The 17,300-nt window shown below is 43.3% G+C and overlaps 1 protein-coding gene across 1 annotated transcript in view; it reads right to left on the bottom strand.

Annotated features, from left to right (window-relative positions):
• Positions 1-16,555, bottom strand: part of LOC106610594 (uncharacterized) — a 34,330-nt gene extending 17,775 nt beyond the window's left edge. Inside the window, exon 1 of the mRNA XM_014209987.3 lies at positions 16,188-16,555. Coding sequence (XP_014065462.1) covers positions 16,188-16,406 — 219 coding nt within the window. The 5' untranslated portion in view covers positions 16,407-16,555. The remainder of the gene's footprint in view (positions 1-16,187) is intronic.
• Between the last annotated feature and the right edge of the window lie 745 nt (positions 16,556-17,300).

Below are 17,300 nucleotides of genomic sequence, written 5' to 3'. Positions count from 1 at the left end.
CCTTGAGCTTCTTGACTGTTTATTGAAGACTAAGGATCTTTGCTGTAACGTGACACTTCCTACGGCTCCCATAGGCTCTCAGAAGGCGGGAAAAAGCTGAATGATGTAATTCCAGCCCCAGGCTGAAACACATTAGCGCTTTTGGCAAGTGCTCTATCAGAGGACAATGGGCTGAGGCGCGTGCACGAGTCGACCCCATGTTTTTATTTTCTATCGTCTTTGAACCTAAACACAGATTCCCGGTCGGAATATTATCGCTTTTTTACGAGAAAAATGGCATAAAAATTGATTTTAAACAGCGGTTGACATGCTTCGAAGTACGGTAATGGAATATTTAGACATTTTTTGGCACGAAATGTGTCGTGCGCGTCACCCTTCTTTACCATTTGGATAGTGTCTTGAACGCACGAACAAAACAGAGGATATTTGAACATAACTATGGATTATTTTGAACCAAACCAACATTTGTTTTTGAAGTAGAAGTCCTGGGAGTGCATTCTGACGAAGAACAGCAAAGGTAATAACATTTTTCTTATAGTAAATCTGACTTTGGTCAGGGCTAAACTTGGTGGGTGTCTAAATAGCTAGCCCTGTGATGCCGGGCTATCTACTCAGAATATTGCAAAATGTGCTTTCACCGAAAAGCTATTTTAAAATCGGACATAGCGAGTGCATAGAGGAGTTCTGTATCTATAATTCTTAAAATAATTATGTTTTTTGTGAACGTTTATCGTGAGTAATTTAGTAAATTCACCGGAAGTTTGCGGGGGTATGCTAGTTCTGATCGTCACATGCTAATGTAAAAAGCTGGTTTTTGATATAAATATGAACTTGATTGAACAAAACATGCATGTATTGTATAACAATGTCCTAGGGTTGTCATCTGATGAAGATCAAAGATTAGTGCTGCATTTAGCTGTGGTTTGAGTTTATGTGACATTATATGCTAGCTTGAAAAATGGGTGTCTGATTATTTCTGGCTGGGTACTCTGCTGACATAATCTAATGTTTTGCTTTCGTTGTAAAGCCTTTTTGAAATCGGACAGTGTGGTTAGATTAACGAGAGTCTTGTCTTTAAAATGGTGTAAAATAGTCATATGTTTGAGAAATTGAAGTAATAGCATTTCTAAGGTATTTGAATAACGCGCCACAGGATTCAACTGGCTGTTGAGTAGGTGGGACGATTTCGTCCCGCCGACCCTAGAGAGGTTAACAAACTATAATTTTGGCAAGTCGGGTTAGGACATCTACTTTGTACATGACAAGTAAGTATTCCAACAACAGTTTATAGACAGATTGTTTCACTGTATCACAATTCCAGTATGCCTTTAAACAGCTTGAAAAATTCCAGAAAATTATGTCATGGCTTTAGAAGCTTCTGATAGGCTAATTGACATCATTTGAGTCCTTGGGAGCAATTTACAAAACGCCTGAAGGTACCACGTTCATCTGTACAAACAATAGTACGCAAATATAAACACAATGGGACCACACAGCCGTCATACCGCTCAGGAAGGAGACGCATTCTGTCTCCTAGAGATAGACGTACTTTGGTGCGAAAAGTGCAAATCAATCCCAGAACAACAGCAAAGGACCTTGTGAAGATGCTGGAGGAAACAGGTACAAAAGTATCTATATCCACAGCAAAAAATGTGTCCTATATCAACATAACCTGAAAGGCTGCTCAGCAAGGAAAAAGCCACTGCTCCAAAACCGCCATAAAAAAGCCAAACTACAGATTGCAACTGCACATGGGGACAAAGAGCGTACTTTTTGGAGGTCTGATAAAACAAAAATAGAACTGTTTGGCCATAATGACCATTGTTATGTTTGGGGGAAAAAGGGGGAGGATTGCAAGCCGAAGAACATCATCCCAACCGTGAAGCACGGGGGTGGCAGCATCATGTTGTGGGGGTGCTTTGCTGCAGGAGGGACTGGTGCACTTCACAAAAGAGATGGCATCATGAGACAGGAAAATTACGTGGCTATATTGAAGGAACATCAAATCATCAATCAGGGAGTTGAAGCTTGGTCGCAAATGGGTCTTCCAAATGGACAATGACCCCAAGCATACTTCCAAAGTTGTGGCAAAATGGCTTAAGGACAACAAAGTCAAGGTATTGGAGTGGTCATCACAAAGCCCTGACCTCAATCCTATTTGTGGGCAGAACTGAAAAAGCGTGTGCGAGCAAGGAAGCCTACAAACCTGACTCAGTTACACCAGCTGTCAGGAGGAATGGGCCAAAATTCACCCAAATTATTGTGGGAAGCTTGTGGAAGGCTACCCAAAACGTTTGACTCAAGTTTAAATTGTTTAAGGCAATGCTACCAAATACTAATTGAGTGTATGTAAACTTCTGACCCACTGGGAATGTGATGAAAGAAATAAAAGCTGAAATAAAATCACTATTATTCTGACATTTCACATTCTTAAAATAAGGTGGTGATCCTAACTGACATAAGACAAGGACTTTTTACTAGGATTAAATGGCAGGAATTGTGAAAAACTGAGTTTAAATGTATTTGGCTAACGTGTATGTAAACTTCCAACTTTAACTGTAAATAAGTATTCAGAGTCTTTACTCAGTACTTAAAGCACCATTGGCAGCGATTACAGCCTTGAGTCTTCTTGGGTATCACGCTACAAGCTTGGCACACCTGTATTGAAAGAGTTTCTCCCATTCTTCTCTGCAGATCCTCAAGCGCTGTCAGGTGTGACGGGGAGCGTCGCTGCACAGCCATTTTCCGGTCTCTCCAGACATGTTCGATCGGGTTCAAGTAAGGGCTCTAGCTGGGCCACTCAGCTGGGACATTCAGAGGCTTGTCCCGAAGCCACTCCTGTGTTGTCTTGGCTGTGTGCTTAGGGTCGTTGTCCTGTTGAAAGGTGAACCTTCGTCCCAGTCTGATGTCCTGAGCAGGTTTTCATCAAGGATCTCTCTGTAATTTGCCCAGTTCATTTTTCCCCTCAATCCTGACTAGTCTCCCAGTCCCTACCGCTAAATTGTAAAAAAAAAATGTTACCTTTTATTTATACAGGTTTTTTCTCATTGAGATAACATCTCTTTTCCAAGAGAGACCTGGTCCAATAGCAGCAGAGGGAACAACTTACATACACTAACACAACCTTAAACAAAACTATAAACACATACAATACAACAAAAACATTTGACATTAAAAACAAACGTCTTGACTAAAAACAGCGGGCCTAAAAACAATTACACTCTTCTATGATATATACATGGATCAAGTGTTTAACCTGTTGGGTCTAGGGGGCAGCATTTGCACGTCTGGATAAAAAAAATGTACCCGATTTAATCTGGTTACTAATCCTACCCAGTAACTAGAATATGCATATACTTATTATATATGGATAGAAAACACTCTAAAGTTTCCAAAACTGTTTGAATGGTGTCTGTGAGTATAACAGAACTCATTTGGCAGGCAAAACCCTGAGACATTTTCTGACAGGAAGTGGATACCTGATGTGTTGTATTGACTTTAAACCTATCCCATTGAAAAACACAGGGGTTTAGGAATATTTTGGCACTTCCTATTGCTTCCACTAGATGTCACCAGCCTTTACAAAGTGTTTTGAGTCTTCTGGAGGGAGATCTGACCGAACAAGAGCCATGGAACGGTGATGTCCCATTAGACACCTGGCGCGCTACTTCATGTTGGGTACCCTCGTTCCAATACGTTATAAAAGGCTATGCATTCGTCCACCTTGAATATTATTCATGTTCTGGTTAAAAAAGGCCCTAATGATTTATGCTATACAACGTTTGACATGTTTGAACGAACGGAAATATATTTTTTCCCCTCGTTCATGACGAGAAGTCCGGCTGGCTTACATCATGTGCTAACGAGACGGAGATTTTTGGACATAAATGATGAGCTTTTTTGAACAAAACTACATTCGTTATGGACCTGTGATACCTGGAAGTGACATCTGATGAAGAGAATCAAAGGTAATGGATTATTTACATAGTATTTTCGATTTTAGATCTCCCCAACATGACGTCTAGTCTGTATCGCAACGCGTATTTTTCTGGGCACAGTGCTCAGATTATTGCAAAGTGTGATTTCCCAGTAAGGTTATTTTTAAATCTGGCAAGTTGATTGCGTTCAAAAGATGTAAATCTATAATTCTTTAAATGACAATATAATATTTTACCAATGTTTTCTAATTTTAATTATTTAATTTGTGACGCTGACTTGACTGCCGGTTATTGGAGGGAAACGATTTCCTCAACATCAATGCCATAGTAAAACGCTGTTTTTGTATATAAATATGAACTTGATAGAACTAAAAATGCATGCATTGTCTAACATAATGTCCTAGGAGTGTCATCTGATGGAGATTGTAAAAGGTTAGTGTATCATTTTAGCTGGTTTTATGGTTTTGGTGACCCTGTCTTTGACTTGACAAAACATTACACACAACTCTTGTAAATGTACTGTCCTAACATACTCTAAATTTATGCTTTCGCCGTAAAACCTTTTTGAAATCGTAAAACGTGGTTAGATTAAGGAGATGTTTATCTTTCAAATGGTGTAACATAGTTGTATTTTTGAAAAATTTGAATTTTGACATTTATTTGGATTCAAATTTGCCGCTCTTGAAATGCACCTGCTGTTGATGGAGTGCACCACAGGTGGCACGCTAGCGTCCCACCTAGCCCCAAGAGGTTAAACTCCACCAACAAAACTAGATCATCACATTTTAAAATGTTCAGGAGAGATTTCCAGGACCACGGAGCTAAGTAACTAAAACTATTTCTACCATGACCCGTTCTAATTTTTGGTACTGTTAGAAGCAAATCAGAATGGGACCGTAATTGATATTCATTTACTGACCTGACTAAAAAAAGAACAGAGATAAAATGACATTTTACCCAATATGGCCTTATAAATCAGTGTATACCAGTGTTTAAGCCTACGCAAGGTCAATGACGACCAGCCAACAGCGCTGTAGAGATCACAATGTGTTAGACGTTTCTGATTTGTAATGAACCGGAGCCCTGCATGATGCACTGAATCAAGTGCTCTCAGGGTAGTGGCTGAGGTATATATATGCCTCAGCCACTACCCTGAGAGCACTTGATTCAGTATATATCTCATCACTAAAATCTAAAACCGACAGTAATGTACATCGTACCAGCTCCTTCCTGGCCTCAAAAGAAAAACAAGCCTTATGCCGGTAATAAAAACCTATTCTCAGCTTGAGCTTCCTTATCAAGTTCTCTACATGCACAGTGAAGCTTGGCTTATCATCAACCCACACACCCAAATATTTGTACACTTTAACTTGCTCTATAGTATGCCCAGCCAATGTAGCAATGACATGATTTGTAACATGCCTGGTGTTAGAAAATACAATGCATTGTATTTTACCCGAATTTAGAATCAGCTTTAAAATCATACAGATTCTGTTGTATGATGTTAAATGCTCTTTGGGCATTTTCAAAAGCTAAAGAAACTACTACCACTTGAATAAAGAACAGTATCTGCATAAAAATGAACATCCGCTGTTTCAATAAGATCCCTAATGTTGTTGATATAAAAAATGAACAACAGTGGGCCTAAAATAGAACCTTGGGGAAGACCTGAGGACAGCGCTATGGAGTCATATTTGATAGATTGGTTTATAAACCAATATATAGCATGACCAGTAATTCCACAACATTTCAACCTTTGCACTAACACCGCATGGTCCACGGTGTCAAAAGCCTTCGACAAATCAATAAAAACAGACACACAATGTAACTTCTTATCAAGAGCACAGTGAATGTCATTTAAAACCTTCAATGTTGCTGAAACAGTACTGTGGCCAGACCTAAAACCTGATTGCATTCCATTTAAGATGTTTTCTTGGAAGTAGACCTTTAGCTGCCTACTAACTAAGGACTCCAGTACCTTTGACAGTACAGACAATTTTGATATGGGTCGATAGTTGTCAAATAGCGAAGGATCGCCACCTTTCAGGTGCCAGTACAAAAGCATTACCTTAACATCAAGCGTGAGGTTAAAAATACATGTTAAGGGGGAGCAATGATGTCTGCAGCTAGGTATAGGAGGCAGGGGTCATCCCCACAGCATGATGCTACCACCACGCTTCACCATAGGGATGGTGCCAGGTTTCCTCCAGACGTGACACTTGGCATTCAGGCCAAAGATTTCAATCTTGGTTTCATCAGACCAGAGAATCTTGTTTCTCATGGTCAGAGTCCTTTAGGTGCCTTTTGGCAAACTCCAAGGGGGCTGTCATGTGAATTTACTGAATAGTTGCTTCCTTCTGGCCACTACCATAAAGGCCTGATTAGTGGAGTGTTGCAAGGCTCTTTTTGGAAGGCTCTCCAATCTCCACAGAGGAACTCGAGCTTTGTCAGAGTGACCATCGGGTTCTTGGTCACCTCCCTGACCAAGGCCCTTCTCCCCCGATTGCTCAGTTTGGATGGGCGGCCAGCTCTAGGAAGTGTATAGGGGATGTTGTTCCCACTGTGACTATAAAAACCTACCCAAACCAAAAACCGTGAATAGATGGCAGCATTCGCGCAAAACTGAAAGCGCGTACAACCGCATTTAACAACAAGGTGACTGGGAATATGGTTGAATACCAAAAGTATAGTTATTCCCTCCGTAAGGCAATCTAGTAAAATGGCGCCAGAAATGGCAGCAGTTTTACGGGCTCCCCAACAAGTGTGTTGTGTTTTTTTTTGTGTTATTTGTAACTTATTTTGTACATAATGTTTCTGCAACCATATCTTACGGCAAAAAAAAGCTTCTGGATATCAGGACAGCGATCACTCACCTCGGATTAGACAAAGATTTTTTTCTACAACAAAGACGATGCACAAGAGACATTCTCCAAACACCCCACAGGACCGACATCCCCGTTATTTGCAAGAGGAAGCAACGCAGGTACAGAGGACAAAGAGCCGGATGCCTGGTCAGGACCCGGCGAAGGCGACTTGGAAAGCTGCCTTCAATACTACTCACCAACGTGCAATTATTGGACAATACATTAGACGAGGTACGGGGGGGGGGGTCTGTGCATATTTGTAAACAGCTGGTGCACGGAATCTAAGGAAGTCCCTAGCTCTTGCTCGCCTGAAGTAGAGTATATTGTGATAAATTGCATGCCACACTACTTGCCTAGAGAGTTTTCAGCTATACTTTTCGTGGCTGTTTATTTACCACCACAGACAGATGCTGGCACTAAGACCGCACTCAGTCAGCTGTATAAGGAAATACGCAAACAGGAAACCACTCACCCAGAGGCGGCAGTCCTAGCGGCCCGGAGACTTTAATGCAGGGCAACTTAAATCAGTTCTACCAAATATCTATCAACATGTTAAATGTGCCGCCAGAGGGAAAACAATTCTAGATCACCTGCACTCCACACACAGACGCATACAAAGCTCTCCCTCGCCCTCCATTTGGTAAATCCGACCACAACTCTATCCTCTTGACTCCTGCTTACAAGCAAAAACTGAAAGCAGGAAGCACCAGTGACTCGGTCTATAAAAAAAAAGTGGTCAGATGAAGCAGATGCTAAACTACAGGACTGTTTTGCTATCACAGCTGGAAAATGTTCCGGGATTCTTCCGATGGCATTGAGGAGTACACCACATCAGTCACTGGCTTTATCAATAAGTGCATCGAGGACGTCGTCCCCACAGTGACTGTACGTACATACCCCAACCAGAAGCCATGGATTACAAGCAACATTCGCACTGAGCTAAAGGGTAGAGCTGCCGCTTTCAAGGTGTGGGACTCTAACCCAGAAGCTTACAAGAAATCCTGCTATGCCCTGCAACGAACCATCAAACAGGCAAAGCGTCATTACAGGGCTAAGATTGAATCATACTACACCGGCTCCGACGCTCGTCTTGTGGCAGGGCTTGCAAACTATTACAGACTACAAAGGGAAGCACAGTCGCGAGCTGCCCAGTGACACGAGCCTACCAGATGAGCTAAATCACGTCTATGCTCGCGTTGAGGCAAGCAACAGTGAGGCATACATGAGAGCATCTGCTGTTCCGGACCACTTTGCGATCACGCTCCCCGTCGCCGACATGAGTAAGACCTTTAAACAGGTCAACATACACAAGGCTGCGGGGCCACACGGATTACAAGGACGTGTGCTCCGGGCATGTGCTGACCAACTGGCAGGTGTCTTCACTGACATTTTCAACATGTCCCTGATTGAGTCTGTAATACCAACATGTTTCAAGCAGACCACCATAGTCCCTGTGCCCAAGAACACAAAGGCAACCTGCCTAAATGACTACAGACACGTAGCACTCACGTCCGTAGCCATGAAGTGCTTTGAAAGGTTGCAAATGGCTCACATCAACACCATTATCCCAGAAACCCTAGACCCACTCCAATTTGCATACCGCCCAAACAGATCCACAGATGATGCAATCTCTATTGCACTCCACACTGCCCTTTCCCACCTGGACAAAAGGAACACATATGTGAGAATGCTATTCATTGACTATAGCTCAGCGTTCAACACCATAGTACCCTCAAAGCTCATCACTAAGCTAAGGATCCTGGGACTAAACACCTCCCTCTACAACTGAATCCTGGACTTCCTGACGGGCCGCCCCCAGGTGGTGAGGGTAGGTAGCAACACATCTGCCACGCTGATCCTCAACACTGGAGCTCCACAGGGGTGCGTGCTCAGTCCCCTCCTGTACTCCCTGTTCACACACGACTGCATGGCCAGGCATGACTCCAACACCATCATTAAGTTTGCAGATGACAACAGTGGTAGGCCTGATCACAGACAACGACGAGACAGCCTATAGGGAGGGGGTCAGAGACCTGGCCATGTGGTGCCAGAATAACAACCTATCGCTCAACGTAGCAAAGACAAAGGAGATGATTGTGGACTACAGGAAAAGGAGGACTGAGCACGCCCCCATTCTCATCATCGGGGCTGTAGTGGAGCAGGTTGAGAGCTTCAGGTTGAGAGCTTCAAGTTCCTCAGTGTCCACAACAACAAACTAGAATGGTCCAAACACACCAAGACAGTCGTGATGAGGGCACGACAAAGCCTATTCCCCCTCAGGAAACTAAACATTTGGCATGGGTCCTGAGATCCCCAAAGGGTTCTACAGCTGCAACATCGAGAGCATCCTGACTGGTTGCATCACTGCCTGGTACTGCAATTGCGCGGCCTCTGACCGCAAGGCACTACAGAGGGTAAGCTGCCTGCCATCCAGGACCTCTACACCAGGCGGTGTCAGAGGAAGTCCCTAAAAATTGTCAAAGACCCCAGCCACCCCAGTCATAGACTGTTCTCTCTACTACAGCATGGTAAGTGGTACCGGAGTGCCAAGTCTAGGACAAAAAGGCTTCAACAGTTTTTACCCCCAAGCCATAAGACTCCTGAACAGGTAATCAAATGGCTACGCGGACTATTTGCATTGTGTGCCCCCCTCAACCACTCTTTTTATGCTGCTGCTACTCTCCGTTTATCATATATGCATAGTCACTTTAACTATACATTCATGTACATACTTCCTCAATTGGGCCGACCAACCAGTGCTCCCGCACATTGGCTAACCGGGCTATCTGCATTGTGTCCAACCACCACCTCTTTTACGCTACTGCTACTCTCTGTTAATCATATATGCATAGTCACTAACCATATCTACATGTACATACTACCTCAATCAGCCTGACTAACCGGTGTCTGTATGTTGCATGTCTTTTTACTGTTGTTTTATTTCTTTACTTACCTATTGTTCCCCTAACACCTTTTTTGCACTATTGGTTAGAGCCTGTAAGTAAGCATTTCACTGTAAGGTCCACACCTGTTGTATTCGGCGCACGTGACAAATAAACTTTGATTTGATTTGATCAAACAGGAAAATTCAACGGCTCAGGCACGAGACGTTTGTGGCGCGGTCTCCAAACAATCACGGATTACTAATGAAAAACCAGCGACGTTACGGACACCGACATCTTTCCTCCTGACAAGCTATACACCTTCTTCGCCCACTTTGAGGATAACAGTGCCACCGATGCGGCCTGCTCTTGTTCTCCGTGTCCGACATGAGTAAGATATTGAAGTATGTTAACGCTCAGCATTCAACATCATAGTACCCTCCAAGCTCATCATTAAGCTCAGGGCACTGGTTCTGAACCCCTCCCTGTGCAACTGGGTCCTGGACTTTGACGGCCGCCCCCAGGTGGTGAAGGTAGGGAACAACACCTCGACTACCCTGATTCTCAACACAGGGGCCCCACAAGGCTGCGTGCTCAGCCCACTCCTGTACTCTCTGTTCACCCATGACTGCGTGGCCATGCAAGCCTCCAACTCAATCATCAAGTTTGCAGACGACACAACAGCCTGATTACCAACAATGACGAGACAGCCTGCAGGGACGTGGTGAGGGTCGTGGCGGGGTGGTGCCAGGAAAATAACCTCTTCCTCAACAAAAACAAGGAGCTGATCGTGGACTTCATGAAACAGGAAAGGGAGCAGCCCCTATCCTCTTATCTATTTGACAGTTAGCAGAATGCAGAAACAGGGCCGGTGAACACTGTTGTAAAAAGTTATTTAACTCATCTGTGCAGATCCAGATAGCTGATATCACCACCATTCGGTGTTCCTCCCGGTAATTCCAACATAGCTAAATTCCTGCCGATTGTAAACACAGGAGGTCACATACTGCGGCCGCCCATACTGCGGTATGCTCAGATTTATGACTAAGTCACACTAGACCAGTTTGTATCAAGACCTGTTGTATTCTGCGCATGTTACAAATAAACATATATTTATCAGTAAAACAAATACTAGCATATCAATGGACAATGTTTAAGTAAAAATTAGCATAGTATGCCTAATTAAACAGTATAGTATGTAATGAATATTTATTTCCTCCACACATCCCACAGCTGGTTGGACAGGAGGATGCTATAGTGCTGGTGGAAAGTATTGGCTGGCAACGACACCTGACTGTGCTCAGGCCACAGTTCCAGCACTTCGGTTGAATATCATTTTCATTGCATTGTATGAGGTTATTCTTATTATCTACATTTGGGAGGTCAATTGATGTTATGCAAGGTTGTAATGTCTTCTTTTTTGTCTATTTTCCTGTTTTACGGTGTCGATGCTCCTTCCTCCCATAGATGGTCTGCCTGTACAAGCACCACCTGGACTGCACACAATCTGACAAATGAATATTTTTGAGAATAACTTATTTTCCACCATCATTTGCAAATAAATTCATTAAAAATCCTACAATGTGATTTTCTGGAGAAAAAAAAATCTCATTTTGTCTGTCATAGTTGAAGTGTACCTATGATGACAATTACAGGCCTCTCATCTTTTTAAGTGGGAGAACTTGCACAATTGGTGGCTGACTAAATACTTTTTTGCCCCACCGTATGCACTACGCTGCCTTACCTCTGAATTGTGCACCCATGAAATGGGGTAACACCCACAGAACATAGCTAATTTTGCCCCAAAATCAGCCACCCCCTAACTTCAGACAAAATCACCTCGAGCTCAACTAAATCACCTTGAGCTCAATATTTAAATGGACTGTAAAAAAAAGACTAAAGACACTTCTAGCTAGCTGACCCCCGATTTTTATTGCAATTCATGTAAGTTCGGTTTTTAGAGTTTTCAAAAAAGTAACATGTACACACATTTTGTAGGACACGCTGTACATCTTTAAATTCGACTGCGCAACAGACCACACATCATTTAACATCAACTTTTTACCTCTGAAATATAGCTAACGGATTTGCTAATGTTGCTAGCTTGGTGGCTAAATGTTCATATAGTAAGCAAAAAGAAAATAAATTGTAAGCGTTAGATAATACATATCACAAAAACAACTGAATGTTGTCAAGCATTACCGTATCAAAATTGGAGTCCTGACGGGGGCGTTTTGCACAATCTGCAAAAATGTATTTGGAACCATTAACTTTTTGAGAACTATCACTCACTATAGGCTATGTTTCATCTTACAACAGCTACATAGAGGCAGTATTTAGTCAAATGTTACATTTGACTAAGTCTTCCCTGTGGCTCAGTTGGTAGAGCATGGTGTGTGCAACGCCAGGGTTGTCGGTTCGATTCCCACGGGGGGCCAGTACAAACAAAAACAAAAAAATGCATGAAATGAAATGTATGCATTCACTACTGTAAGTCGCTCTGGATAAGAGCGTCTGCTAAATGACTCAAATGTAATGTAAATGCAAATTTTCATACAGATAAACAAAAAACGTGGGTATACTTTCAGTTGTGAAAATGTTCATCACCTTTCAATGCCTTAGCTCTGAAATGCAAATGTTTATACATATTCAGATCGAGTTATCTTTCTAAAATGTGCCAAGTTATTTAGCGACGTGTTTACCACCACTGCACGGAGAAAGTCAAGATGAAGCAGTGGAGCAAGGTGGACATGTTCCATGCCATGGAGGACGGCGGGGCAGGGATGGCTATCTGCCAGGCTACCAAGGTTAGGCATCTTTTCTTTTTAGGAGATTATCTGCTAGTAACAGTTTTCTTTTCTACCAAGGTGCATGGTGTACCTCGTCAGACCCTGGCGGACTGGCTGAGCGGCCGGGTGACCCATGGTTGTCGCAGTGGACTACCCAGATTGCTTGCACCAGAGGATGAAACTCCTCTGGTGTAGTACTGCATCTACTGCGCCAGCCATGAGTTCCCCTTCACCAGACAGAGGCTGATGAAATACAAAATACGCAGGTAGTTGGTGTTCTATGTGTTTATGTATGTAGAATGCTGGACTGACTGTTCTCAATGTGTGTGATGTAAATGTGGATGTGTATGGTGATGACAAAACAAACATTTTCATCCTGATGGACAATTTCATATTTTATTCTATTGTAGCTTTCGGCACCCAGGGAAACAATCCCACCACTAGTGAAGAGATTGTGGGAAACGTTCAGGAGACAAGAACCTGAGCATGAGGAGGCCGGACACCCTAGCCAGGGGGAGAGCTGAGTGTGCCACACGTCCGACGATGGACACCTTCTTTACTTCTTACGAGAAGCACTTGGAGGAGAGTGGGTTGATGGAGAAACCCAGACAAATCTTTAACGGCGATGAGTCTAGGTTTCGTAGCAACCAGAGCAGGCACAAAGTGCTGGCTCCCTGGGGCGCAAAACATGTACCAGCTGGCTCCGGGGACCAAGGAGCACATCAGAGTGCTGGCCTGCTTCAACGCAGCTGGGGAGGAGGTTTCCCCGGTGGACACTACACACTGGGATGCCCCCCCAAGCCAAGCCTTGTATGGACGGTCAAACAGTGGCTACATTGACGGAGACCAATTCAGGAAGTGGTTTCAGCACTTCATTCAGCATGCAGTGACGGAGCGCCCTCTACTTCTCCTCTTCGACGGACACAAGAGCCACATGGACCCGGAGGTGCTCATGGCGGCACTAAGGGTAGGGGTTATACTTCTTTGTCTTCCACCACACTGCACCCATGTCCTGCAGCTGCTGGACATGGCATACTTTGGCTCTTGAAAGGCTGAGTTCCCCAAGGTAGCTGGAGACCTCAGCAATTTTAACCACTCCTACATTGTAAACAAATCAGAATTTGTCAGAGTATTCTGCTACCCGTACCAGCGCTGCAAGGGCATGCGCTGTGGTGGAAGGGTTTAAGAAGTGTGGCCTCTTCCCTTTTGACCATACCGGGTCCCACTACCGCCTCTCCTGGAACCAGCAGCACTGTGCCGTCCATCAGCACCTCCTCCCCAGAGACCACTTGAGGATTTTCAGACCCTGCTCCAGTCCCTGCTCCAGTCCCAGAAAAGCACCCACTAAAAGAGGGGGGCTGATAGCGAAGGACCTGGGGCACATCCTTACTGTCCTGAAGTATCGGCTAGACCGATACAGAAGACTCCCCGTGGTCGCCACATGCCTCACTGGGAAAGAATACACATGCCAGTGGCAGGAGAGGGGTGAGAAGGAGAGGGCAGAGGAGAAAGAGCATCCGGCAGCCCTCAGAATGGATGAGACCATTGACGCCATCGCCTCTGCTGGACCTCCCGCTGGAACCACTCCGGACAGCTGCATCACCACCGCCAGTGCCTCCCAGTGTGTCACACATGTCGGAGCTGCCGGAGCCCTCAGCTACAGAAGGCCACGTGCCTACTCTCCCGGCCACACCATCATCGGCCCCTCAACCCCACCATTACAAACACCAGCTCCTCCAAGCCATCGTCGGCGGTTTCGTCCACCACCACCACGATGCACACCACCCCCCGTCTGTCACCCCCAACACGGCCTCCTCTGGACCAACTGCCTCCTCCATCTCCCCTGGTCACACCACCATAACGACACTGTCTGGTGTCCCTGCCCCCTGCAATTTGAATATAGCCACCTCCAGATGTAAACACGTTAAATTCCCCAAAAAATGACGTGTTTTATAAAACCGCAATGTTTCAAGTTTTTTTTATTTCTTTACATATCTACAGTCCACAGCACAAGCCCTCAAAGCATGTCCACTTCCTCCTAAACTTCTGCAGCTTCCTCCAGAGGTATTGATGTAAAAAAGTTGAAGGGTTTCATTTAACATGCTCTAACACTACTTCCTCTCTTAAATGCAGCACAGATAAGGAAGAGAAAAGCGCCATCGGCCACCTCTGTCACGCCACCCATGGCACTCTCAGGTACTTCATAATCTTAATTTTTCTCTCTCTGTTATATCAATTACTATTGTTGCTGTAGTACTTCTACATATTGCAGAAACATATTAATCAATTTGATGTGGGTTTTTTTTCTCCAAATTAAAGACACCACCTGCTGTGCTCACTGCGGGGAGCGTGATCCACCTGCAAGCTCCCCGCAGAGTGTACATCCAAGGTTCCACTGCAGGTGTGTGCTGTGACTTCTGCCAGCACTGGTTCCACTGCAAGTGTGTGCTGTGGGATCTAGAGGTGGCGGTGGATCTGGATTTTTGTGACAATATAGGGATGGAGGTAAAGATTTAATTGTTTGTTTTCATATGATTATTTCTTTGTTTTAAAAAAATACATGTCTAAAATATAATATATATTTAATCAAACATCTTGTGTATTTCTTCCTTTACTTTCCAAGTGCATCTCTACAACAAACTCCAACAGTGTTTTAATTGTTTATGTCAATGCACGTGACTGAAGTTGTATTTATTTAAACTCATGTATATTTTAGTACTGTTATCTACTTTCTCAAACCAAGATTAATATGTAAAACAAATGAGACATTATTTGGTTACAACACTCAATATGTTGGTGAAGAACCATTTAAGAGTCCAGAGGGCGGCGCAACAGGCTACGCAATTAATTAAAAGTTGACAATGCAAGCCGGAAAGCTAGCCAACTATCTATCATTGAGCAAAATAGTAAGGTGGCCGATAATATATATATTTTTTATTTTTTTGCTAAGCCGTTTATCAAAAAGCTGGTATGTTAGTATTTCCACTTAAATGTCAAACATGCTAATTTCTGACCCGTTAGCTGATAATTTTATGATACCAATAAACACAAAACATTGATGGCTTGATCACAAGATGACACTTGATGGTAATAATTCTTCAACGCTGTTGAATATGACGATGTTAGTGTGGAACCCCGTATTTATGTAGAGTTTGCAGAAATATGAACATCTTAACACTTATTGCTGGACTTTGTTGGAAATCACCTTCCCAGGCAGTCTATTGTGCGTAAACAAAGTTGTATTGACTACGTCCGTCCTATCTCGCTAATTAATGTCTTAATCGAAATTACGGATTGCCTCTCATCAGGTTGTCGTCCCCTAATGCCATAGTTTGTACATCTTAAATGTCATTAGAAACCACATGTTTAAGCAAGTCAGCCATGTTTTTTTAAGTCAGTAAATGTGACTGAATGAACTGTTTTGCTGCCAGATAAGGCTGATAGCCAGATTTAGCAGTGTTAAGATGTTGCGACAGCTTTATTTAGGCACCGTTTGCACTATAAATGGTGACAATTCATGTATTGTTTAGTGTAGTTACATTGCTGGAATGCATCCCACTTTGTTGTTGTTGCCCCACCAATATTTACATGCTAAAATCGCCACTGGTAAGGTTGACAGCTAGCAAGAACGTACGTTATAACTTAAGTAGTTTGAAATGTTGGTAAAGCCTTTCTTTACTAGCCTGGGCAGCCGTTATAGGTGTACTTTCTTACCTGTGTCGTCCCAGTTTTCGTTACGGTGACAGCTGCACTTGAGTGTGCAAGAGTTACGAGTTCAAGTTCATTTTCCTCTTGCGTGTCACTGGAATAGAACCGCAGCATTTTGGCTGTAGAGCCTGGCGCAAATAGTTTCATGTGCTGCGTTGACAGGGCCTTGACAACGTAATGGTTGCACAGTACAATGCGGCAGCACTTGCTGGCATGAAAAGCCATCGCATAAATTAAATGTAGCAGTGGAATTCGATGTTAATCGTCCTAAAAGTATCAAAGGAAGACACTTCGCATCCAATGGTGATGTCGGAGGATCGCATAACGTCTTCAGAGTCACTGCAGTCATATTCGAGGGGGAGTGGGCAGCTTCAGCCAATCATTTGAAACCTCGATTTTGTTGCCGTCTGGTAAGTGTAGTTTTACCAAAGACAGGTTTCCTTCCATTGAGTCAGGTTTATTCCACAAAAGCAACGTCGCCAAAAACAACAAACGGCAACTATAGAACTGTTCTAAAGATTTACAAAATCTTTATCCGTTCAGCAGAGGTGGATTTTTCTTTTGTCTAACTTTCTTTCCTGCTACAAATTATGATGGAAAGTGTGTTTAAAAAAAATAAAAAAAATATATTTGCCGAATAATTTTGAAGGTATGCAGGGCATGTTAGGTCATCACATAGCTTAACTATAATGCTACGTTCGTAACCAAGTGGGAGGTGGGAATTTACCAGTTGTGAAGTCCTAAATACCAGATGTATGCATTCAGATGCTTTGAACTCATTGAGAAACGCTGATTGGCTAATGACCAACAAGCTATGTAAACCATAAACTAAAGTACTGCTATCATGCTTGAAGACTAATTATAGTGATGAATTAATTATAGACTAATTATTGTTGCATTTAACTGCCAAAAATGCTGTTACCGAGGTAATTTCCTTAGTAGGTGATCAAATCAAATCAAATGTATTTATATAGCCCTTCTTACATCAGCTGATATCACAAAGTGCTGTACAGAAACCCAGCCTAAAACCCCAAACAGAAAGCAATGCAGGTGTAGAAGCATGGTGGTTAGGTCAGCATGTGGGAGCTCAGCATGTGGGGAAAGTGATGTCAGAGGTCA

Source organism: Salmo salar, chromosome 09 (genome assembly GCF_965601325.2).
Source record: "Salmo salar chromosome 09, fSalSal1, whole genome shotgun sequence".
Lineage (NCBI taxonomy): Eukaryota > Metazoa > Chordata > Actinopteri > Salmoniformes > Salmonidae > Salmo > Salmo salar.
The sequence above is the reverse complement of the archived record's forward strand: the minus strand, read 5'-3'. Positions and strand labels throughout refer to the sequence as shown.